This window comes from Molossus molossus, unplaced genomic scaffold, assembly GCF_014108415.1.
Source record: "Molossus molossus isolate mMolMol1 unplaced genomic scaffold, mMolMol1.p scaffold_m16_p_14, whole genome shotgun sequence".
Classification (NCBI taxonomy): domain Eukaryota; kingdom Metazoa; phylum Chordata; class Mammalia; order Chiroptera; family Molossidae; genus Molossus; species Molossus molossus.
The window spans coordinates 4584360-4610075 of record NW_023425349.1 but is presented as its reverse complement, the minus strand read 5'-3'; the positions used below and the strand labels follow the sequence as shown (position 1 = coordinate 4610075).

The 25716-nt window shown below is 47.1% G+C and overlaps 1 protein-coding gene across 3 annotated transcripts in view; it reads left to right on the top strand.

Moving 5' to 3' along the window:
- Positions 1–25716, top strand: part of NUP214 (nucleoporin 214) — an 89312-nt gene that overhangs the window by 29902 nt on the left and 33694 nt on the right. For all 3 annotated transcript variants that reach the window (XM_036260780.1, XM_036260779.1, XM_036260781.1), the window contains 9 exons: positions 300–458; positions 3394–3497; positions 6001–6183; positions 7134–7219; positions 7308–7391; positions 11431–11694; positions 12710–12871; positions 16754–16853; positions 25399–25477. In XM_036260780.1, coding sequence (XP_036116673.1) covers positions 300–458; positions 3394–3497; positions 6001–6183; positions 7134–7219; positions 7308–7391; positions 11431–11694; positions 12710–12871; positions 16754–16853; positions 25399–25477 — 1221 coding nt within the window. The remainder of the gene's footprint in view (positions 1–299; positions 459–3393; positions 3498–6000; positions 6184–7133; positions 7220–7307; positions 7392–11430; positions 11695–12709; positions 12872–16753; positions 16854–25398; positions 25478–25716) is intronic.

Below are 25716 nucleotides of genomic sequence, written 5' to 3'. Positions count from 1 at the left end.
CCTTTAGTTAGTAGGATTATAGCTACTGTTAATACTTCTCTTAGTCTCTGAATTTCCGATCATTGGAAATGGTTTTTTAATGAGGAAGAAAAATGAATGTTGGTACACTTAAAAAAAAAGAGCATTAGTATGCTTCTATCTGAGCAGTGAAATTCTTTCTTGTACGATCACTTAAGTGTATTCAGATGTTCACAATGTTACCTGTTTGAGAAGCACCACCTTCCTTGATCCAGAGCAGAAGGGTTAATTTCTTAGAAATACCACTTTTTAAAATCAATACATCCTTATGCCTTTCCCAGTCTCTTCATGGAGATATAAGTACGCTGAAAACAACTCTACTCGAGGGCTTTGCTGGTGTTGAAGAAGCCAGAGAACAAAGTGAGAGAAACCACGACTCTGGGTACCTGCATCTGCTCTACAAGAGACCACTGGATCCCAGGAGTGAAGCACAGCTCCAGGTAGGGCGTCCGGCCGGAGCGCGCAGCCGCGGGCTCCTGGGCCCACTCCTGTGCAGCCGCGGGCTCCGGTGCCGCCCTGTGCGGCCGCGGGCTCCGGTGCCGCCCTGTGCGGCCGCTCACTGCCTGAATAATTCACCTGCTCCCCATGGGCTTCCTTGACCGTGCCGCAGGCAGCGCCACTCCTCCACTGAGTGCTTTTAGATGAACAAAATTAGAGTTTTTTTATTTTTTGTTAATCCTCACCTGAGGATATTTTTCCATTGATTTTTAGATAGAGGAGAGAGAGAGAAACATTGATGTGAGAGGGACACATTGATTGGTTGCCTCCTGCACGACCACAACTGGGGATTGAACCCAAGGGCTGCCACTCTAACCGTGGAGCTATACCTGCCAGGGCAAAAACAGAGTTCTTTTTTCTTTATTGATTTTAGAGAGAGGGGAAGGGAGAGGGAGAGAGAGATAGAAACATTGATGAGAGAGAACATCGATTGGCTGCCTACCACGTGCCCCCCACTGGGGATTTGGCCCCCAACCTAGGCATGTACCCTGATTGGGAATCGATTCCGCAACACTACTTTTCTTATTGATTGTTCATTATTCTTATTCTCGGCCTTTGCAAAATCTGGTTTTTGTTTTCATCTTTCAGTGTATTCCACTGTTACATCATAAGCTTTGGTGGGCATGGGGGGAGTCAGCTCCCACTTCCTTGCATTTGCCTAGAATCCCAGTAGTAATGAGGCACAGGGAGCAGCACTAGTCACCCTCACCCAGGATGTGAGGGTCTATGAGTGTGAGGAGTCTCCTCCTGCCCAGAAAGTCCACCATTCACGTCCCACACCTGATAAACTTACTGACAATAAGAAAATGAATGAAACAGTTGCTCCTCCCAGAAAGGTTGAGGAACCCCTGCTGGGTCCCGCAGCCCTGTGGTCTTCCCAGAGTTCCTCTGCTGTGGATGTTGACTCTTAGCAAGGGAGTGCTGGCCATTGGCCTCTGCTCTTCAGATGACAGCCTGTGTGGCATCTAGTTAAACTTCCTTCCTGCTGCCTTTACGCCACTTGCTCTGTGTCCAAACTAAAAGGAAAGCATACAGCCATTGGACGACACTCTCCCCATTGAAAAGGAAATTGTTTTCTTTTTACACAGTGCTAAACAGACCATAATAACTAGCTTATATTGAGTGCATGTCATGTACAAAAGAAAAATACTGGAAGTACCCAAGTCTCACCGCTAACAGATGCTACACCCTTGAGCCTGGACAGTGACTCAGAGCTGTGCTCTTGACCTCGACACCACAGCGTGCAGTCCCTGTGGCTGGCTGAGTGGCAGGGGGAAAGGGGAACACACAAATGCAGTGTGGAGTGTGTTGCTATGGGATTACAGATGAGTGAGCAGCTAAGTCACTGAAAAGAAGTGTTTGTGCTCTGGCCGGTTTGGCTCAGCAGTTGGAGCGTCGGCCTGCAGTCCAGAGAGACCCGGGTTCGGTTCCCGCTAAGGGCATGTACCTCGGTTGCAGTCTGTCCCCGGCCCTGGTTGTGTCATGTGGGTGGCAGCCACTCGATGTGTCCCTTTCACGTCGATGTTTCTCTCTCTCTCTCTTCCTCTCTTTCCCTCCCGCTCTATCTGAATAAAAGATGGAAAAATGTCCTCGGGTGAGGATAAAGAAGTATTTGTCATGGGCCTTGGAAGAAGAGTGGCTCTGTCGGAGGTGAAGTCAGGAGCACACTCAGAAGCAGCGGCAGCAGCTAACTCACAGGCCTGATCGCGTTTGAGTGTCAGAGAGGGCCTCCCTGCACTTGTGTTAGTTAGTTGAAGTTTGTTTTTGGTGTTGAGGTTACTGCTACTTCCTGGAAGCAGCCCGGCTCTCTTTAAATGACATTTTCTCTTTTTCAGTTGAGACATATACCCTTATCCAAGAATAATTTTGAAAGTACATTTAAACACAGTAAGATCTTGGTACAGATGCAGAAAGCTTTTTTTCCTGTGTATGCACAGTGTCTTCATTTGCATACATATCTAACAGACTGCTTCATTTTTTTTAATCCTCACCTGAGGATACTTTTTCCATTCATCTTTAGATAGAGTGGAAGGGAGGGAGAGAGAGAGAGAGAAACATCTGTGTGAGAGAGACACACTGACTGGCTGCCTCCCACACGACCCTGACTAGGGCCAGGGACAAATCTCAGCCGGGATATGGGCTCTTGCGAACCTGCGACTCCTTGGTCTGCGGGCCAGTGCTCTACACTGAGCAAAACCGGCCAGGGCAAGACTGCTTTACCTTTATTGTTATTTTTTCAGTCTGTTTGTATAGCCTGAAGGTTAATACTGGACCAAAATTTAAAGAAAATTATTGCAGGCCTAAAATAAGTTAATAGATAAGAATGTTAATAATGAAAAATTCAGTTTCTAATGCTGATGCTGTTCTTTGTTTTGGAGAAGAAATGAATTCTCATTTGGTGAGATGACTTCTGTGTTCTGTGTTATGAATAGATAGGTTCAGAATTATTTTCAGCACTGTTTTGTAGGATAATTTTGTCTCTAATACAGTTAATTTCATGGGTGGGAGAACAAAGAGTAAATGGATGCCCTGTTGGAGTACCAGAGTGCAGCGGAAAATTCCTAGACCATGTTGAGACACTTTAGAGGAGCTGAAAAATGAGAACTAAGCAAGAACATTTGTTCCCTGGAGGCCCTGCACCAATACGCCTGTTCTGTTTCTAATTCTTTTCACCACCTCTCTGTCACACCCTCAGAAAGGCTGAGTTTCTGGATTTCATTTGGATTATAACGTTCTGATGATTATATTAAAGCCTAGTTTGTTTTCTTTGTTCGTTATGGTTCTCGATATAAAAACAATTCAAAATTATTTTGATGTTTCAGTACATCTTCCTCCAAGCTACTGGAAAACTGAGTCATTTTTATTTTTGTCTTGTAGGAAATTCGGCGCCTTCATCAATATGTGAAGTTTGCTGTCCAAGATGTGAATGATGTTCTAGACTTGGAGTGGGATCAACATCTGGAACAAAAGAGAAAGCAAAAGTGAGCGAGGTGCCACCCCCGCAGGTGGTGGGAGGTACACTGCAGCCTGTTTAAAAGATGGTTTAGGAGATTTGATAAAAAATTCTAAAATGGCCCTGGCCGGTTTGGCTCAGCGGTTAGAGCGTCGGCCTGCAGTCCAGAGAGACCCGGGTTTAGTTCCCACCAAGGGCACGTACCTCGGTTGCAGTTTGTCCCCGGCCCTGGTTGGGTTGTGTGGGTGGCAACCACTCGATGTGTCCCTTTCACGTCGATGTTTCTCTCTCTCTCTCTCTTTCTCTCTCTTTCCCTCCCCCTCTCCCTCTCTCTCTCTCTCTCTCTCCCTCCCACTCTATCTAAACAGAAAATGGAAAAATGTCCTCAGGTGAGGACAAAAAATAAAACAAAAGAAAACCCTAAAATGTTGCTTCTTGCTGACGCTGGCCCATCATCCTGCTTCTAGCTATTTGTTCTACAGAAATAACAGCAGTACTCACAGCAGTTTACTTAAGAGAATTTATATTGCAGCACAGCTGGCTTTGATGGCACAAAGTGGATTAAACCTAGTAATCTACACGTTCGAGTGGCTCAATAATTCTGATCACTTTTTATTTATTTATTTATTTATTTTTATCCTCACCCAAAGATGTTTTCCATTTTTTTGTTCAGATAGAGTGGGAGGGAGAGAGAGGAAGAGGGAGAGAAAGAGAGAAACATCGATGTGAAAGGGACACATCAAGTGGCTGCCACCCACACGACCAACCAGGGCCGGGGACAAACTGCAACTGAGGTACATGTCCTTAGCGGGAACTGAACCCGGGTCTCTCTGGACCACAGGCTGACTCTCTAACCGCTGAGCCAAACCGGCCAGGGCCTGATCACTTTTTAAAAAATACAGACATAACCATGGACTAGTATTTTCTCAAAACATCCTGTTACATATATTTGTATGCTATGTGGGGTGTGTGACATGCATATAATCATGTTATCAGGTACAATATATAAAATATGGAAAGGACATGCTGGGTGAGCTCATTGTGGAGTCCCAAACATAGACAAGAGGCTGGAAGTTAATCTTGGAAAATACTCGCAGAGATGGGACTAAGAGGAATTTTTTCTATATGCTCTTTTGTATATTCCAAGTTTTCTTTTTAAGAAGGCATTCCTCATTAGTGTGGCTAATTAGAAAGCGAGAGAAATGATGGCAGAGGTAAAACAGAGGGACTAGAACGCAGTGCATGGTGAGAGCAGTCGAGTGGCCACAAGAAATGTGGAAACCAGACCAGCCCTCGAAGCGCCCCATATTGAAACACCTGCACTCGATTAATGCGGTTGGCTCTGTGAGGAAACCAACTAAGAAATGATCTGTTTACTTGTTTATAAAGCTGTGGGATCACAGAACTTGTAAGTGGGGCCACCTGGGTGTGCTGTCAGGGGCAGGGCCAGAATGTGCTTGAAGTTCGGCGAGCAGAATTCAGCACATTCTGTTGTTCACGTGGAGAAAGGCCTTGTGCCCAACCTGAGGGCTCTCAGCTGGGAGTGTAGGTAGCGGAAGGTAGAGTGAGCACTGATCCCTCAGACACTGGTTGGGGAGGATTCCTCAGCCTGTGGCCTGGAGCACCTGTCCCCCTGGGCGGGGCCCCATCAGAGATTTCCGGGCACCCTCCCCTAGTTCTGAGTTCATGTTCAACCATGTTGAGAGGATGGCTTGACCTGGCAGCATGTATGTTCTGCTCTGCTTGGCAGTTAGATTTCTGTTTGCTAACTAATTGGGTTTTTTAAAAATGCATAATGATAACAGAGAAGCCAGGCTTTCTTCTCCTTCGTGACAGTTCCATGGATTCACTACTTAATATGCTTTTTTTTATAGTTACCTCTCTGTGGAGTTCAGAGTATTAAATCTATACAGTTTTCCAGCATTTCTGTTTTAGGTCCTTCTCTAAGTATTATCTTGTACCCTATTGAAATGCATTTAAAAATTGATCTTGAACTACCTGTCACCCAAAAAAGAAAGGAAATGGTCCCTTTCTCGTTTCAGCTCTCTGGGGTGGGTGGGCCCTCCTGCTCGGTGGTGTGCGCTCCGCTGTGTCTTGGCAGCACTGGGAAGAGGTGGCGACTCCCGGGGACTCTGGGAGCCCTGGGAAGAGGGGCTGATCCAGGGACTCTGGGAGCCCTGGCTTTTCTTTTACTGAATGTAGTTTACTCACAGAAACTGACACGTACCCTAAATATATTGCTGAATGAATTTGACCCCTATTGTTGACTCGTCTCCTGCCCTTTTCTGTCCCAGAGTCTCTGAGATTTTGTCTGGTTGTGTGTGCAGGCCTGGCCTCCCTCACTACGTTTTATCCTCATTAGGCTTCCCCTTTTTATTTTCTAGCAATTTCTCTATTATGTTCTGGCTTTCTGTCTACTGGTGGTTCTCTGTTTCATTCTTTTTACTGTCATAGTTGTAGTCTTTTTCTTCTGTGGGAGCTTTCTCTCCCCGAGCTGCTCGTGTGAGTTCTTTTCTCACTGCTGTCGACAGGCGCCTGCTTGTGCCAGAACGAGAGACGCTGTTTAACACCCTGGCCAACAACCGGGAGATCATCAACCAGCAGAGGAAGAGGCTGAACTGCCTGGTGGACAGTCTCCAGCAGCTGCGACTCTACAACCACACTTCCCAGTGGAGCCTCCCCTTGGAGGTCCCCTCCCAGAGCAGTATTCACAGGTGCGCCGGCAGCTGGGCGCCGAGAGTATCTGGCACTCAGCAGGTCTGGCTGCGTGAATGCAGCTGTATTTGGGAGTGATGTGGAATTATCTGCAAGTGGTTCAGATGTGGGTTTGAAAGTGACTCTGCGGTCACCTGTGTGACCCCGGTTACGTTCCTCGCCCTCTTTGATCCTTTGCTTAAAAAATGGGGATAATAATACCTGCCTCAGGGGATAGTTGGAGAGTTAAATTAAGTCTAGCAAGCACCCGGTAGTGTGTGTGATGAAACAGGTGCTGCAGGGATGAGAGCAGACACTGTAGTAATACCTTGTCTTATTGAAAAGGAGCTGGTAGGGTTAGGTGGCTACCTTGTTTCCAAGCTTAGATTTGTCATTTTGCTTGAGTGTGGAAACTCTCAACCCTTTCAGTTAGACAGTTTACCCTTGAAGAAGTTCCCTGGGGGTTTTGTGTGTCTGCTTTTTTTTTTTTTTTTTTTTTCTCACCCGAGAATATTTTTCTACTTATTATCAGATAGAGTGGGAGGGAGAGAGACAGAGAGAAACAGCGACATGACAGAGCCACATCAGTTGGTTGCCTCCCACGTGACCTGACCAGGGCTGGAGATGAACGCAGCCGAGGTACGTGCCCTTGACCGGAATCGAGCCCGCAACTCATTGGTCCGCGGACTGACGCTCTAACTGCTGAGCCGAACCGGCCAGGGCTGTGTGTCCACCTTTTGAACGTGCAGATGTTCGCTGCCCTCTGCGGGGCACTGTCTGTGTTTGCCATGGCGTGGTGTATGACACCGCGGTTGCTGTCACTGTCTTGCACTGAGGACATCGATTGCTCAGGTCGCCTGTTTCTGTATGGGGCATGCTCTCATGCATTTATATTTGGGATAGTGTACCCCGCAGCCCCTCCGATTTCTCTGGTCATAGTTGGTTTATATATAACACTGTCTGATTCCAGCTTTGACAGTGACCTGGAAAGCCTGCGCAATGCTTTGTTGAAGACCACCATAGAGTCTCAAGCCAAACCCTTGCCGAAAGTACCAGGTAAATGCACTCTTCCCAGGCCTCTCTTTGTTTTGTTTCATCTACTGACCAAGTGTTAAGCATTTATGGGTTCGTGAATTTCTTGCAGCTAAACTGTCCCCTGTGAAACAAGCACAGCTGAGAAACTTCTTGGCCAAGAGAAAGACCCCACCAGTGAGATCCACTGCTCCAGGTGAAGGAAACTGAACTTTTTAGCACAAACCATGTAGTTCATTGTGAGGGAGTGGGTGTGTGTGTGTGTCTGTCTGTCTGTGTCTTTCTTTAATTTATTTTGTTGTTAATCCTCACCCAAGGATATTTTTCCATTGATTTTTAGATAGGGAGGAAGGGAGCGAGAAACAAACATCCATGTGAGAGAAACACATTGATTGGTTGCCTCCCTCACGACCCCAACTGGGGCTAGGGATCAAACCTGCAACCCATGTACAGGCTATTGATTGGGAATTGAACCCTCGACCCTTCAGTCCACAGGCGAGCTCTCTAACCTCTGAGCCAAACCAGCCAGGGTTCTTAATAAGAGCTAAAGAAAATGTCCCAGAATCGGTTGTGCATCTGAACGTGGCAGTAGGCAGCTGCGGGTACCTGCTCGGCCAGGCAGTTCAAGTGGCGGTTCTGGCCTTTCCACCTGTTTCCCGCGGGCCTCGGGTTGTGTGGCCGTGGTTCCCGGCTCCGGGCGGCGTGCTGAGCTGGCTCCACGGCCGCAGCTCTGCTGAGAGGCTCGACTCTTCCGGTTTGTGTGGGATTCTGAGGGTTAGAGTAACTTTTTTATGTGTTTGTAAAGTCTCCCAATGATCTACCAACAGAAGACATTCTTTTTTTCTTTTTTCTTTTTTTAAATTTTTTATTTATTTTTTTGTTACAGATATTTTACCTTTTTTACCCCATTGGCACCCCCCTCCCCACCCCCGCCCCACCCCGTCCCCGGCTTAGTTGTCCATGTCCATTGGTCATGCATACATGCATATAAGTTCTGTGGTTTATCTCTTCCCACCCACCACCCACCCCCTCTTCCGAGGGATGTCAGTCTGTGCCCTACTTCCATGTCTCTGGGTCTACCGTATTCCTCAGACTGTTATGTTCATTATATTCCGTATATAAGTGAGATCCTGTGGTATTTGTCTTTTTCTGCTTGGCTTATTTCACTTAGGATAATACTTTCCAGGTCCCTCCATGTCGTCTCAAAGGATAAGAGATCTTTCTTTCTTACCGCTGCATAGTACTCCATTGTGTATATGTACCACTGCTTTTTTATCCATTCGTCTACTGATGGACACTTGGGCTGTTTCCAGATCTTAGCTATTGTAAATAGTGCTGCTATGAACATGGGGGTACATATATTCTTCCTGATTGGTGTTTCAGGCTTCAGAAGACATTCTTTAAATAATGGAAAAGGTTATTTAAAAATTTTACTTGTCGCCCTGGCCAGTTTTCTCAGTGGTTAAAGCATCGGCCTGCAGACCAGAGAGTTCCGGGTCCAGTTCCCGCTAAGGGCACGTACCACGGTTGCAGTTTGTCCCTGGCCACGATTGGGATCGTGGGTGGCAACCAGTTGATGTGTCTCTCTCGCATCGATGTTTCTCTCTCTCTTCCCTCTTCTCTCCCTCCCGCTGTATCTGAGGATAAAATGCAAAAATGTCCTGAGGATAAAAAAAAAATTTCACTTGACTGTGACTATTACCCTGCCTAATTTAGCGTTATATGATTACGGAAAAATTAACAAATTGTGGTACAGTATGATTAAGTGAAATTTCCCTCTGTTGTTTTAATTACCAAAAAGAATTTGTAGTTGGTATAAATCACCAATTTCAACTCAAAACAAAATTTCAAAGAAAAAAAGGAGGCATGGACACAAAAGCAAAGTACAGCTATGCCTGAGGTAGTGTATCACACACAGTTTAAAACAGAAAATTGAGGTGGTCATCTAGGTCATTTAATGGCAAAATCAAGTTTTTTCCACCAGTTATACAGATTCCTTTCAGCAAGTGTCTCCAGCTATCTTTCTCCCTAATCAGTGGTGTTTTACCTACTTTAAGGGGGAAAAAAAAGCTGTTATTCTGGAGGTGGACAGTGGTGATGGCTGTACCACACTGTGACTGTACTTGATTCCAGTGAGTGCACACTGCAAAATGGTCAGCACGGTCGACTGTATGTTATGTGTATGTTATCACAATAAAAAAATTGGGGGGAGCCCAGCTAGTATGGCTCAGTGGTTGAGTGTAGACCCATGCAACAGGAGATCATCGGTTCGATTCCCAGTCAAGGTACACGCCCAGGTTGTGGGCCAAATCCCCAGTGGGGGGCATGCAGGAGGCAGTCGATTTGATGTTCTTTCTCATCGATGTTTCTAGCTCTCTCTCCCTCTCCCTTCCCTCTCTCTAAAATCAGTAAAGAAGAAGAAAAAGAATGTGGTCTTGTCCACAGCCATAGCACCCTGAACGGCTGTTCTTGTCTGGTCTTGGAAGAATGTGGTCTTTCAAGTCACATTCCCCCAAGTTGGAGTTCTGGCTCTATCATTTACCAACTTTGTGACCTTGAGCAAATTACTTAACCTTTCTAAGCATTGAGCATTAAATCAGATAATAGCAATTTCTGATTCATAGGATGATTGTGAGGGCCAGTAGGATACTGTATGTAGATGATTTGTGCAGCATGGGGCACGCAGTAAGTTCCCGTAGGCATCAATTGCAGTTTGCTGCTGGTGCTGGTGGTGAGGAGCAGACTCCAAGTGAGCTGGCCTCGTGTTTATTGCATCCAAGAACTGTGGTCCTGGCCCTGGCCGAGGAGCTCAGTTGGTTTGAGCATCATCCTGATACACCAAGGTTTCGGGTTCGATCCCTGGTCAACCAGTGAATGTATAAAGTAAGCAACAAATCAATGTTCCTTTCTCTCTCCCTTCCTTATTCTTTCTCTAAAATTAATTTTTTTTTAATTTTTTATTCTCACCCGAGGACATCTTTGCATTTATCTTCAGATAGAGTGGGAGGGAGAGAGGAAGGAAGAGAGAGAAACATTGATATGAGAGAGACACATCGACTGGCTGCCACCCACACGACCCCAACCAGGGCCAGGGACAAACTGCAACCGAGGTTACGTGCCCTTAGCGGGAACTGAACCCGAGACTCTGTGGTCCACGGGCCAACGCTCTAACCGCTGAGCCAAACTGGCCAGAGCTAGAATTAGTTATTTTAAGTGCTCTGGCCCAGTACTACGCAGTAGGACTGCGACGATAGAAGTATGTGTATCTGTGCTGTGCAGTCAGTGTAGTGGCCACTGGGGCTCTGGAGTCCTCCAGATGTGTCTGGAACAACTGAGGATTTGAAGTTGAACTTACTTTTCATTATCTTTCACTTAAATAGCCACAGATGGCTAATGGCTACCAAATTGAGGAGTGCAGCCTACCAGGTAGCATTGGTTTTCAGTGGCATTTGCTTGACACACGTAATTGTGACAAATAAAACCTTGTAGAATGTGTCTAGAAGGACAGGTAAGTCAGTCAGTATTAGCAGTGTTGTTTTAAATTACTTGCGGAAGAGAAAGGTTTTTTTGTTGGTTTTTGTTTTTTTTCCAATACATAGGCAGTTACAGGCATTCCAAACTTCATGGTAGAAAATAAAATGTCGTAAAGCCTTACTTGATAGTTCATAGAGGGAAAAAGCAGGGGAGATCAGGATTACTGTCTGTATGTCTTCTAAACCTGATTGATTCAAAATATTATTAGATTTAGCTGGAAATGTCTAAGACAGTCAGGACTGAGGACCTTGTGTTTTTCCAGTTTGCATTAGACACGCTCTTAGAAATCACTCCTGGAAGGTGGCGGCAGTGGTGGGGCTGGGCCCTGTGCTGTGGAGGTGGGGCTGGGCCCTGTGCTGTGGAGGCTCGTCTGTTACTTTTCTGGTACCGTGACTCTGCCTCCGAGGACGCTGCCAGGGCACAGGGTCTCCCCCTCCGCACCAGCATTCATTTGTCTCTCGCTTCACATTTCTCCGTTTCATGGTCAAAGTGCTCTTGGCCTGCACAGCCCAGTACTTCAAAGCCCCCTTTGAGCAGAGACCCCAGACCATCTTTGTTCACATTCCACAACAGCTGCTTCCACTCAAAATAAGTAATAATTAAATTGTTTTCCAAATTGGCTATTATTCTGTTGACAGTGAAAATCACACAGCTTTGGGACTGCTTCGGTACTAACTTGGGTTTTGTCTGGGGCTCTGTAGCCAGCCTGTCCCGGTCAGCTTTCCTGTCTCAGAGATACTATGAAGACTTGGATGAAGCCAGCTCAACATCATCCATCTCCCAGTCTTTGGAGAGTGAGGACACGCGGGCACCCTGTAAAGATGATGATGCCGGGGTCCAGGTCCCTCGGCATGCCCCGGTGGTTCGCACTCCATCCATCCAGCCCGGCCTCTTGCCCCAGGCAGCAGCTCCTTTTGCCAAGTCTCACCTGAGTCATGGTCCACCTGGTGTGATGGGACCCTCAGGTAAGGAACCCATGAGATAGGAAAATATTTCCCCACTAGGCTCCAGACTCAGAAAGGGACTGTAACTGGGTTTTATACTGTCACACCACTAAGTTGCTGGTTCCGGCCCATTCCTGCTAATATTCCAGAAAGTTGGAGACCAATCCCAAAGAGTGTGTTCCCCTTGGAAGCAGTTGGTAGGACACCATGGGGGGAGACACAGGATTCCATGGCCACCACTTTGCTGTGGCGTCTGGCTGTGCTTACTTAGACAGGTCTCGGCTGGGAGGAGCTGCTTGCCTCTGGGAGAGCCCCCCCCCCCCAATGCCTTGCACGTCCAGACCGTTGCACCCTGCTCTGCCTCAGATCTCGCCAGCTCGTGAGCGCCTCAGTGTCTCACACTGGCGACCTGCGCTGGCCGAGTGTCTGGCTGTGCAGTGACGTGGCCTCTGGCAGCGCGGCACCGGGATGGAGGCTCATGAGAGGAGAGCGGGAAATCGATCCAATTGATCTGTGTTGGCATAAAGGTTATATCTTCATCAATATCGGGAAATGCCACATAAAGTAGCTATTTTCAACCAGTGTGCTGCAGGAATTTGTAAAACATGCAATATCTGACTATTTAATCGGGGGCACTGACCTCTTTTCCCTCAGATCGTCAAATTAAAAAATGACAACAGCCAACACAATAGCCATCTGGTGTGAATGAATCAAAATTATGCCTTTTTTTTTCTCAGAGTGGCAAAGAACAGGTTTTTTTGGTGTGCTGCAGAATTTTAGTTATTAGCTTACGTGTGCCATGAGCTGGAAAAGGTTGAAAATCGCTGGAGTAAAGTATTTTAGTTACTGGAGGTGGGCAGGCAAATTGCATGTGACATCTTTGCCCGCCTGTCTGTTTACTGGGTCTCATCTACGTTCATGTTTAAGGATTTTTAATCTCAGCAGTTTCTCTGCAACGTAACGTGAGAATGTACCGTTTTAACTTTTGTGTTTTCTTCTTCGACCAACTTTCATTTCGTTTTTCTGTTTCCCTCAGTGTCCACGTCTGCTGGCAAAATCATTCCTCAGGGGGCCGATAGCACGATGCTCGCAACCAAAACCGTGAAGCACGGCGCCCCGGGCCCTTCCCACACCATCCCGGCGCCCCAGGCGGCCGCGGCGGCAGCGCTGAGACGGCAGATGGCCAGTCAGGCGCCAGGTGAGAGCTGGCCCCACACCTGTGCCGAGGCGGGTGTGGCTGTGTGTGTCTCAGGCGGGGACGGCAGGTGCCAACTAACACCCGGCTCTGCTCCGTTCAGAGAAGACTGACGTGACAGCCTCTCCTTTCTGGGGAGAGAGTTCCGAGAAAGCAGAGACTAGGTCTGCTTCTTAAGACCTCTGCATTTAGATCACCTCATCAGATGATCTCAAACTGTTCTCAGGGTCTCAGCTACCCTGTGAGGTGGGCATCTGTGCCCGTTTTGCTTCGGAGTGAAGTGAGCTTCAGAGAGGTGAAGGTGACCCTACCGATAAGAAGTAGAACCCAGACTCCAACCCTAGGTCTTTCCATCGCAGTACACTTCTCAGGATGGCACGCGTGGCCTCACAGGTGGGCTCTGATGAGCGCTTGCGTCTTGCCAGTGGTTTGTGGCTGTCCACATTTTCTGCGTGAGGACGTCTGGGTAGCTGGCCTTAAGGACTCCAGTGATCACCAGTTGTTCATTTGTACAAGCCAGTGGTTTTGCCCACCCCACCCCACCTGTTGGCATTGTTGGTGGTAAAGGCCAGGAATGCTGGGGGGAAAATCTTTTAAAAAATGTTTATTTCTTTTTTTTTTTTTTTTTTGATATTTTGTTCAGATAGAGTGGGGGAGAGAGAGAGAAACATCGACGTGAAAGGGACACATCGAGTGGCCGCCACCCTCACAACCTAACCAGGACCGGGGACAAGCCGCAACCGAGGTGCATGCCCTCAGTGGGAACCGAACCCGGCTCTCTCTGGCCCGCAGGCCGACGCTCTAACCGCTGAGCCAAACCAGCCAGGGCTATTTATTTTTTTATATCATAGGTCATTTTTATTTAAAGCGCTATTTTAAAAAGCATCATTACGCCCTGGCTGGTTTGACTCAACAGTTAGAGTGTTGACCCGCGGACCAGAGAGTCCTGGGTTCGGTTCCCGCTAAGGGCACAGACCTCAGTTGCAATTTGTCCCTGGACCCGGTAGGGGTCATATGAGTGGCAACCATTCGATGTGTCTCTCTCACATTGATGTTTCTCTCTTTCTCCCTTTCTCCCTCCTGCTCTATCTGAAGATAAATGCAAAAGAAAAAATATCCTCAGGTGAGGATTGAAAAGAAAAAAAGCATCATTAGTGCATTTGGCAGCAACTTACCTTTGTCTTACATGGTGGCAGTTTTCAGAGTAAAAGGACATCACAGTGAAGAAAACAGCACATGCACAGCCATGCCGACCTCAGAGCAGTTTCAGGTCAAGGAGTCTGTTTCAGCTTTGTGGCTCCAAGTGACAGAGTTCTTTCACCTAAGATAGTGCCCGCTTCCCTGTTTTGTCACCCTGAATTAGTTCAGCTCTTTATTTTGTTTATACCTGTGCATTACGAGACCACGAGACAGTGGACTGTGGATCTGTCTGGCAAGAACCCTGCCAGTGGGTTCATTTCCAAAGGGGCCCTTCGCGTTCAACAGCCACGTTGTTATTGCTGCGCCTCGGGACAGAGCCGGCCACACTAACGTGGAGATTGTCCGAGTGTGAGGGTGTGTGTGCAGTGTGGGAACCCCATGCAGACAGGAAGGGAAACAAACGAGCAACTATGATGTGTGTGGTAAATGTCATCTTGACCTTCACAGCAAAGACATTAAATGTGTAACGTCACACTTCGTCTGAGCACCACGCTCCTCCATCAGAGCCACCCATTTACAGATTGTTCTTTATTATAATACCAGTGCTACCAGGAGAAAAAGAAAAATCAAAACAGCATTATGGAAGTTTCCTTAAAAAGACAAGGTCACCTCGCAAATTTCATCTCTCCTAGGGATAATGTACTGCCCAATACTTAATGACCAAGACTCCTCTGACACACCTGTATAACATAACTTGGACTTCTTTTTTGCTACAAAAAAAAAAATCTTAAAATGCACAGGACACCCCTACAACAAAGGAGTATCTAGCCCCAAAATGTCAACAGTGCCAACGTTGAGAATCTGCTATAATCAAATTTTTTTTGTTTTAGCTGAATAAAATTATTTTTTAGTTTTACCACTACTTAGAACACATGTCAATTTAGACAGCTTTTCTTTAAAGACTAAAAAGGCATGGTGGTTTGATATAGCTATACAGTGATAAAAGATTTCTAAGAAAAGTTCAAATATTAAAACCTCTATCAAGGCATTTAAAATAGATGTGAAAGCACATAAACAAGATACTCTCAAGGTACCTTTGAGCCTTCTGAAAGAATAGAACTCTTTGATGTTTCCTTTAAATATTACTTGGATCAAGCAGAATCTTGGCGTTGTGCTGAACAGGCCCAAATCACGCTGATAGAGTTGATTATTTATAAACTGAAAATCTGCCAGGACTTGGGATTATTCCACTGTCAGCAGAAGGTGGTGTGATCTCTATTATCATTCTGGAAGCAAAAATTTCTAAGGTGTAGGCACCTTTGAATGTGAAAGATGAAGTCCGTGCAGTCGTCGGCAGGAAGTGCTGGCTGCAGCTCTGAGGGAGGGCGGGAGCCGGCTGCTGCAGAGCCACGTCCCGCACGGGCTGCATCTTTCAGTCTCGCTAAACATATAGTTAGAAGAGATCCAATAACTTTGCTTGGACTTTCTTAATAGTTAATTATAAAATATCAGCCCTGGCCGGTTTGGCTCAGCGGTTGGAGCATTGGCCTGTGGACCAGAAAGTCCCGGGTTCGGTTCCCGCTAGGGGTGCGTACCAAAGAAAGAAATAAAGAAAGAAATACTAGCTTTGCCCTGGCCGGTTTGGCTCAGCTGTTAGAGCGTTGGCCTATGGTCTGGAGCGACCCGGGTTCGGTGTCCGCTAAAGACACGTACCTCGGTTGCAGTTTGTCCCCGGCCCTGGTTGGGTCATGCAGGTGGCAGCCACTCGATGTATCCCTTTCATGTCGATGTTTCTCTCTCTTCCTCTCTCTCCCTCCCACTCTATCTGAACAAAAAATGGAAAAAATGTTTCCAAGTGAGGATAAAAAAAAATATCGTTAAGTCCTGGTACACAGTTACAGATGATAAGACACACAGAGATGTGAAAGCTGACAAGCCTGAGATGGGCAGGTCGGTGTTGGGTTAATCGGTTGCCATTCCTTATTTCAGGCCTCTTGGCTTTCCCCCATTCTTTTTTTTTTAAATGTTTTTATTGATTTTTAGAGAGAAAAGGAGGAGGAGAGATAGATAGAAACCTCGATGAGAGAGAAACATTGATCGGCTGCCTTCTGCACACCCCCGACTGGGGATGGAGCCCATTACCTGGGCATGTGCCCTGACCAGGAATCGAACCAGTGACCTCTCGGTGCATGGGACAATGCTCAACTACTGAGCACACCGGCCGGGCCTTTTCCCATTTTTGCCCAGGCTCCATTGCCCACATTTTATTCATTGTGTGCCTCACTAAGCTGTGAGGTCTTTTAGAGAAGAAACTATATAAGACTTTTTTTTGTATTCCCAGCACCTAAGCGTCCGGCTATAAAAAGCCCATGTGAGAGAATGGTTGAATGAAGGAGTGGGTGGGTGGGGAAATCCTTAGTCTGAATATTCTAACCCTCTTTCTACCCTTTTCCAAGGTGAGCCAACAATGTGGCAGGTAACCTCAGCTCTGTCCTTTAAAATCTGGCCAGGAAATGCTTTTTTCCCTAAAATAGGACATTTGATTAAATTGCACGATCTTCGTCTCCTAGTCCTTGTGAATGGAGGAGGCCAGATGTCCCACTGAGCGCAGCGCTGCAGGCTGCCTGGAGCAGACTGTCCTCTCGGGGCTGCATTCTGCCTGAGTGTCTGTCCTGGTACCTGCATGTGCTAGACTTTCTGATCCCTCGCGTAATTCACGTGCCTCTCTGCTCTCTGTTTGAATAGCTGTAAGTACTTTGACTGAATCAACTTTGAAGACTGTCCCTCAAGTGGTCAATGTGCAGGAATTGAAGAATAACCCTTCACCTGCCTCTGCAGCGATGGGGTAGGTTGCACCTTTGTGTGTGTGTGTGTGTGTCAGCCAAGTGAACTGTTCTGAAATATCAAGGGACTGCCTGCAGGGAGCAGCGTTGCTGCTGGCACAGTGGCTGTTTCCTGCCGAGCCTCAGGCTACAAGGAGGGAGGACAGCTCATCTTGGGTACACAATTGGGTTTTCGGGTTGTCCTCTTCAACTTGCTAGTGACAGTTGCCTCATAAGCCTTTAAAGTCTGCGTTGATGACATGCCCAGTGTGCTGTTTGCTATGTGTAAGTGTGTGTGGTACACAGTAGGGCTAATAAGTGGGGTACGGCTTGATTTTTTTTTTTTTAATACTTTTTCTTTATTGATTAAGAGAGGGAGAGAGAGATAGAAACATCAATGAGAGAGAACATCGAGCCCTGGCCGGTTTGGCTCAGCGGTTAGAGCGTCGGCCTGCGGTCTGGAGAGACCCGGGTTCGGTTCCCGCTAAGGGCACGTACTTCGGTTGCAGTTTGTCCCCGGCCCTGGTTGGTCGTGCGGGTGGCAGCCACTCAATGTGTCCCTTCACGTCGATGTTTCTCTCTCTCTCTCTGTTCCTCTCTCTCCCTCCCACTCTACCTGAACAAAAAATGGAAAAATGTCCTCGGGTGAGGATTAAAAAAAAAAAAAAATTGGCTCAGCGGAGAGAGAACATCGATTGTCCGCCTCCTGCACGCCCCCACTGGGGATCGGGCCCACAACCTGGGCGTGTGCCCTGACCGGGAATCGAACCAGCGACCTCTTGGTGCGTGGGTCAACACTCAACCACTGAGGCACACCGGCCGGGCAGATTTTTTTAATACTCTTGGGGTCCCAGGGTTGATGCCTCAGTTCTAATTCAGACTTGATTCAGAAAACGCAGTGGTGATCTTGAGATTGACAGCATCCTCCCTCGTTTCCTCTCTCCAGGCATCAGGCATTGCTGTTGCTTCACGTTTCTTTTGCCTTTTGTATGGAAAACAAAACAAGCTGTCTTTACAAGGCAGCAGCGCTGTCTGGAGACATGCGGCTCCTCTCTGCTGTGCTGGAGGCCGCCGCCGCGCCAGAGCCAACTTGTCCTTAGTCTGCACCTCCGTCTGGGTCGGCCTGGCTCCCTCCCGCAGTCTGGGCAGCACAGTCCGTGGAGCTCGCCTGCCCGGTTGCTCTTTGCATTTTGCAGCTGTGATTGCTGCAGTCCAGCCTGGCCTTCCCTGTGGCCTAGGCAAGGATCGAGGGACGTTTCCTCAGTGTGAACGTAGGCATCGTGATGACCAGTGTCATTCAGGGATTGGTGTCTGGTGCCCATGGTTAGTCCAGCGGCGAGAGCAGCCACAGACCCTGTGTTTCTTCCGCATCATGCCTGCTCTCCCCCACCCGGCTCTGCTCCCTGGTCTGTTTTGGCTTTACCGAGTGGCCCTGCCCCCCTAGTCCACTGGCCTTCTCTTTCATCCACATCGGTCCATTTATCGGCACTGCCTGTCCCAGGAATTTCTTGGTTATCTCGGGTCCATACGGACAGCCCCAAACAAGCCTGCCCACGTTGGCATCCTGCAGTTGGTTTCCTGCAGCTTTGGTGTGCTGCTGCGCCCACGATGGCGTCTGTGGTTGGTGCGGACTGCTCAAGGGAAGACTGCCCTGAGTTTGGGCGTTGTGGCCAGAGTCCTCGGGTGGGGAAGGCAAAGGAAAGCCACCAAAAGGCAGCGTGCTCCATCGGAGGGAAGTCCAGCTTAATGGTGGAAGGAACATAGTCCGGCATTGCCGAGACCCTCAGCCACTAGCCGTGGCTGAGAAATTCTCCTGTGATTTCACTTCACCTCTTCTCAGGCTTGGTTTCCCTCGAGTGGTCCATCTGCGCTGAGCTTTGATAAGGGCTGTGCTAGAGGAGCACTTCTGAGTTCGCCCTTTTTTCTGACTTAAGGAAAATAAACACAAAAGTAAAAAAGGAATCTTGAAGAAACTTTCCCCACAGAATTGGACTGTGGTAGTTATTTCACTTGTATGCCCAGCATGGTGACTAGAGTGTAGCTCCCTTTTTAAAAAATTTTTTTTCTTTATTGAAATTTAGAGAGAGAGGAAGGGAGGAGAGAGAGTTAGAAACATTGATGAGAGAGAATGTCGATTGGCCGCCTCCTGCACGCCCCCCACTGGGGATTTGGCCCACAACCTGGGCATGTGCCCTGACTGGGAATCGAACCAGTGACCTCTTGGTGCGTGGATTGACACTCAACCACTGAGCCACACCAGTCGGGCTAGAGTGTAGTTCCTTTTTTTGATGTGTTAATCCTCACCTGAAGATATTTTTCCATTGATATATATATATTTTTTTAGATAGAGTGGAAGGGTGGGAGGGAGAGAGAGGGATACAGCGATTGGCTGCCTTCCCCCACGACTCCACCCGGGGCCAGGGATCAAACCTGCAACCCAGGTATGTGCCCTTGATCGGGAATCAAACCCGCAACCCTGCCGTCTGCAGGCCAGTGCTGTACCTGCTGAGCCAGACCAGCCAGGGCCATAGTTCCTTTTTCATAACCATCTATCAAATAATAGGTAAACTCTATGCATAATCAATAAATGGAAATTGGTATTTACTGCCTCTCCCAACAAGAAAGCTTCGGAGGGAAGTACATTCAGTATCAGATTCTGTGAAGCAGTAGTTTCTCAAGTGTATTCTAAGTATTTAATTTTTCATTTAATCTTCTCTGAGTAGTATCTTACAGATTTACTCTAAGATGAGCCTCCCTGTTTCTGCCATTGGCGTGTGTCATGTTCATGGCTTCACACACTATTCACTGACTGGCCGTCCTGCTCGAAGGGAGAGGGTGGCTGTCGGACTCTTGTGGGGAGCTCAGTCACCGGGTGCAGCAGAGCCTTCTGGGCAGCTGCCAGGAGCACGGTGCTGCCCTGGCGAGGGAACCACACTGTCCCTGCTTTCGTGCACTTGCATTTCAGCAGGAAGACGGCCTCTGAACGACCAGTACGGTTACTCTGTGCGGCGCCGTAGGGTCGGTGCAGGAGCCAGCTGCTGAGAAGCGCCGCACGCGGGCTGGCGGAGCCGGGCTGGCGAGGTTGGTGGGGAAACGATGTTTGAGCTGAAAGGTAAACAGTGGCCGGAAGTTCCCGGGCAGAGTGCAGAGAAGAGCGTCCTGTACAGAATGTGGACCAGCCCAGGCCTGGCAAGGCCAGAGCACGTTGGAGGCGGAGTTGACAGAAGGCCAGTGTGGCTAGAGGCCTGGCAGGAAGTGGGGTGGGAAGAAAGGGGCCGGAGGAGGTGGGGTTTGAGCTTTGTTTGTTCCTTTCTACTAAAACACACGGACACATCGTTTAGGGACTGTTGTCTAGGTGTGGGTTACAGGGCAGATGTTTCTCATGCATGGTTAAGGGCTGCAGTGTCTCAGAAATACCAGACCGTGCTTCCTTCACCATTTGGCTGGATTTTTCTTTCTTATGTAATTAACATTCTGCCTTTCGGTGGCTTTTGACACTGGATAAAGACCAAAATGCCAGAGAGCAGGTCTCATGAATATCCTAAGGAAACAAGCTCCAAGCGCAGGGCGTGTGTGGGGGTGTGTGTCCGGCAGGTTCCAGAAAGAGCCCGGTGGCCACTGCAGCTGGAGGGCGAAAAACCCTGGAGACAGGTCAGGGGTTAGGGTGGGCCGGTGAGCTCCCGTCCTGGTTCAGCCAGCAAGCCTGGGTCAGGCCCTGACCACTGGGTGATTTTTGAGCAGTTGAGTGATCTGATTTGGGGTTTTTTTGTTTGTTTGTTTAACTTTACCATTGTTTTAATATTGAGGCATAATTTACAAACAGTAAAATTCATCTTTGTCTAAAATTCCTAAGAGTTTTGATAAATGCAAATAGTTGTATACAGCCTGTGGTTTCAGCAGGAAGCTCTGGTTCTTATATTGAGAACAGATCAAAGGGGATGGAGTAGGGAATGGTAGAAAGAGGGAGAACAATTAGGAAGCATTTCATTTTTTTATTGTGGTAAAATGTACATATAACAAAATTTGCCATTGTGGCTTTTTTTTATTTTTTATTGTATGTTGAATCAAACTTTCATTCTTGGTATAAATCACCTGGTCATGGTCTATAATTTTTATATAGTGCCAGATTATTTTGTTGAGGCTTTCTGTATATATATTAATAAGGAATATTGATTTTGTTTTCTTTTCTTGTGATGTCTTTTTTTTTTTTTTTAATCCTCACCTGAGGATATTTTTCTGTTTATCTTCAGACAGAGTGGAAGGGGGAGAGAGAGAACCATTGATGTGAGAGCAACACATCGACTGGCTGCCTCCCGCACGAACCCTGACAAGGGCTGGGGACGAACCACAACCGAGGTACGTGCCCTTGACCAGAATCGAAACCAAGACTCTGGTCCGCAGGCCTTTGCTCAAATCTCTGAGCCAAACCAGCCAAGGCTCTTGTGATGTCTTTGTATGGATTTGTAATAGGGTAATACTGGTCTCATAGTATAGGTTGAAAATGTTCCTTTGGCTTCTATTTTTGGAAGCATTTGTGAAGGATTGGTATTGATTTCTTATTTATTTGTTTGTTTATTTATTTATTTTTATCCTCACCCAAGGACATTTTTGCATTTATCTTCAGATAGAGCAGGAAGGGGGGGGGGGGAGAGAAATATCAATGTGAGAGAGACACATCGAGTGGTTGCCACCCACACAACCCCAATAGGGGCCGGAACATGCCTTTAAGTGGGAACCAAACCCTGGACTCTCTGGTCTGCAGGCCAACACTCTAACTGCTGAGCCAAACCGGCCAGGGCTTCTTTTTTTTTTTTAATCCTCACCCAAGGATATTTTTCTGTTTATCATCAGATGGAGTGGGGAAGGAGGGAGGGAGGGAAGGAGGGAGAGAGAGAGAAAGAAACCTCAATGTGAGAAAGACACATTGACTGGTTGCCTCCTGCATGATCAGACCAGGGCCGGGGATGAACTGCAACTTGTGCCCTTGACCAGAATCAAACCTGCGACTCACTGGGCTGGCTGCAAGCTGACACTCTAACCGCCGAGCCGAACCGGCCAGGGCCATTGTAACCATTTTTAAGTGTACAATTTAGGAACATAAAGTACATGTAGTGTTATGTAACCCTCACCACTGCTTATTTCCAGAACTTTGTCATTATCCCAGCCAAAAACTGAGTACCCATTAAACGATAGCTGTTCACTCCCCCTTCCCTCCACCCCTGGTAACCTGTTGTACTTTCTGTCTCTAATAATTTGCTTATTGTAGGTACCTCATATAAGTGGAGTCACACAATTATTTGTCTGGCTCATTTCCCTTGAATTTTCCAGATTTATTCATGTCGTAGCATATGTCAGAATCTTGTTCCTTTTATGACTGAGTAGTATTCCATCGCATGTGTGTCCCCATTCAGCTGTGGAGGGGCGCTTGCGTGTTTCCCCCCTTGGCTGTTGTGAATAGTGCTACAGTGAACATTGGTGCACAAGTATCCATTTGAGTCCATGCTTTTAATTATTTTAGCTAATGTGTTTTGAGTGGACTTGCTAGATTTTTGGTACCTCTGTTTAGCTTTTTGAGCTAAAACATAGTTCAAACTGTTTCATAAAGTGGCTGCACCTTCTTATATTTCCAAAAACAATGGATGAGGATTCCAGTTTCTCCACATCCTCACCAGCATTTGTTACTGTCCATCTTTTTGATGATGGCCATCCTAGTGGATGTTAAGTGGTATCACTGTATTTCTTTTATTATTATTTGTTTAATCCTCACTTGAGGGTATGTTTTTATTGATTTGAGAGAGAGAGAAACATTGATTGGTTGGTTGCCTCCCGTATGGTAATCAAACCCGCAACCTTTTGGTGCACGGGATGACACTTCAACCAACTGAGCCACTCAGCCAGGGCTCATTGTGGTTTTGACATGCATTTCCCCAATGGCTAATGATGTTGGGTGTCTATGTATGTGCTTATTGGTCATTTGTATCTTCTTTGGAGAAATGTCTGTTTAGAGCCTTCGCCCATTTTTTGTTTGTTTGTCTGTGTTTTAATTAACCCTCACTCAAAGATATATCTTTATTGATTGTAGAGAGAAAAACATCTATCAGTTGCCTCTGGCCCACACGCGTCCCAACTGGGGATTGAACCCGCAACCTAGGTATGTGCCCTGACCAGGAATCGAAACCCCAACCTTTTGGTATATGGGGACATGCTCCAGCCAAATGAGCCAGCCTGGCAGGGCCATTGCCCATTTTCTGATTGGGTTATTTTTCTCAGGTGTCCCTAGGTAGTCTAGATCCAAGTCCCTTACCTGATACATGGTTTACACATATGTTCTCTCTTTCTTCGGGTGGGTTCTTTCTTGGTGGTATCTTTTGAAACACAGTTTTTTTGTTGTTCTTTTTGTTTTTTAAATATGTTCATATTGATTTTTCAGAGAGAGAAATATTGATGTGAGAGAGAAACATTGATCGGCTGCCTCCTACATACCCCTTCTGGGGATGGAGCCCACAACCCAGGCACGTGCCCTGACGGGAATCGAACCAGGACCTCTCAGTCCATGGGACAACGCTCAATCCACTGAGCCACACAGCCAGGGGAAACACAAGTTTTTAATTTTGATGAAATTTAGGGTTTTTGTTTTTGTTTTTTGGGTTTTTGCTTATGGTTCAGGTATCACATTTAAGAGACTGTTGCCTAAACCAAGGTTATAAAGATTTGCACTTATGTTTTCTTCTAAAAGTTTTGTCGTTTTAGCTCTTACATTTAGGTCTTTGATCCATTTTGAGTTAATTTTTGTAAGTAGTGTGTTGTTCTTTTCTATTTGCTCTGGGATCGTGGTGGATCCGACTTAGTTGGTTTGTTAGCTGATTGCACTGAGCAGCATTTCTCTGCAGGGCTGTCACATGGCCCAGGGTAGGCACTGTGAGTCCTAATTTTGTGTTTGGGGACTTAGGATACCCAAGAGATTTATAGCATCATCACAGGTAAATAGGACCATAATTATACTCTGTCTGTTTCGTGCATGATTTAATATACCATCGTGCCATAACTAAATCTTGGGCAGGGAAAAGACACCCGTAATTGGATTAACTTGCTGCTTTTGTTTTTTGATTTCTAGTTTTTGGTGTGTTTTTTTTCCCCTCTGAGTTAGCTTGGAAGATTTTCATTTCCCTTGTGATTCTCATGAGCTCAAACCATTTCTCTGCCCAAGTCGGCTGTGTCTGCTCAGGGATTTCGCAGTCCCAGCAATCTCATCACACATTCCTTTTCTCTGGTGGAGCCTCGGCAGAGGTGCGGGGGAGCCGTACCTGTGCGCCCGCTTGGTGGGACATCTCGGGGGGCCGGGCTGTGCTGCTTCACAGAGACACTGTTCACAGCTTTCGTCTTCAGTGGAAAATAAACGGGGTTTGTTTCATTGAAAATAACTCCATTCTTTCTTCTCTGTCCATCTAATGAAGTGTGTTTGGGGAGGCTCCTGTGTTATTCCAACAGAATCTGGAGGTGCTTGTAAGATTGCTGTCCATTCTTTTCTATGAGGCTTGGGCTTATTTTTGTCTTTCCTCTTCCAAGTTAGACTTTTAAAAACTTGTTTTAATTGATTTTAGAGAGTGAGAGAGAAACATCGCTTTGTCATTCCACTAATTTATGCATTCATTGGTTGACTCTTGTATGGGCCCTGACCAAGAGGGAACCGGCAACCTGGCACGTAGGGACGGAGCTTAACCAACTGTGCTACTCGGCCAGGGCCTCCAAGTTAATTTTTTAATGGAAAGATAGTAATCCTCCTAAGTTGAGGATGGTTACTGGAAAATAAAACCAGGTCCTGTAACTACTGCTGCACCTGCCTGTCGGATCAGCTCGGGACTGAGAGCAGACGAGTTGATTGACATGCTGCTCCGAGAACCGCCCCTGGAGCTCTCGCCTGAGACTGCGTCAGCTGGGGATCTTGCTCACACTTAGCGCTTAGTGATTATTGAAGCGACGGTGCTCTGCGTTAATGTTCCGGGCGAGCAAAAGAGCGTGAGCACTCTTTCTACAAATAGAGGGTGCACTTTTCATTCCAGAGCAAGGGTAGGGTTCGACATGGAGCAGCGGGGCATCCGATCTCGTGTGTGCCACCCTGGTGGGCACGGGGCTCTTGGGTGGTTCTGTGAGAAGCTGCACTGTTGGCGGCAGACCCTGTGCGTCTGTAGGTCCCGGGAACTTATTCCCAGGCTTGGAAACAGAATCAGGGTTCCCCACGTGGTCTGGAACTGGGGATGGGGCAGGGGTGGAGGGGACTGACTACCCAGTAAGAAAAAGAGCCGCTTCTGACTAGGTAAAACTTTTTTTAGGATTGCAGCAAGAAAGTAACTGTTAAGGTCACTGCTTTGACTTTTGTGTTAGAGACCCAGATTTCATTTAAAGAATTTATTCTTCAGTCTGAAAAATGTCTAAAAATCATCTGTTAGGGTCCAGACATCTGTATTCTGCCCCAAATTGAGGTTATTTATTGGGCCAAAGGTTGGCTCACGGACGACTGTGATTTTCCCCAGTGTGCCTTTCTCCTGAGTGTGTGCTTTATATTGTCAGGTCCCCGGGGCCACACCCCGCCCCCAGAGCACCTCACTCAGTGCCGACCCCAGCGGCTGCCGATAGCCAGGCTAAGCAGGTGAGTCACTGCTTTTCCTTTGTTACCAGCCATGCGTGTAGCTGAGGCAGTCCTGTTCGAGTCCTCGCTTTGTTTTAAATGAACTGTAAGTCTCACAGAGACCTGTGACCCCTGTCCCACAGCTAGGCCAGTCTTGACATAGCAGGCTGGTCAGGGCTGCTCTTCGCTTCACGGGCCTGACGTTCTGCATCTGGGAATCTTGGCGCATCTCTAACACTTCACATGTACATGGGGTGCTC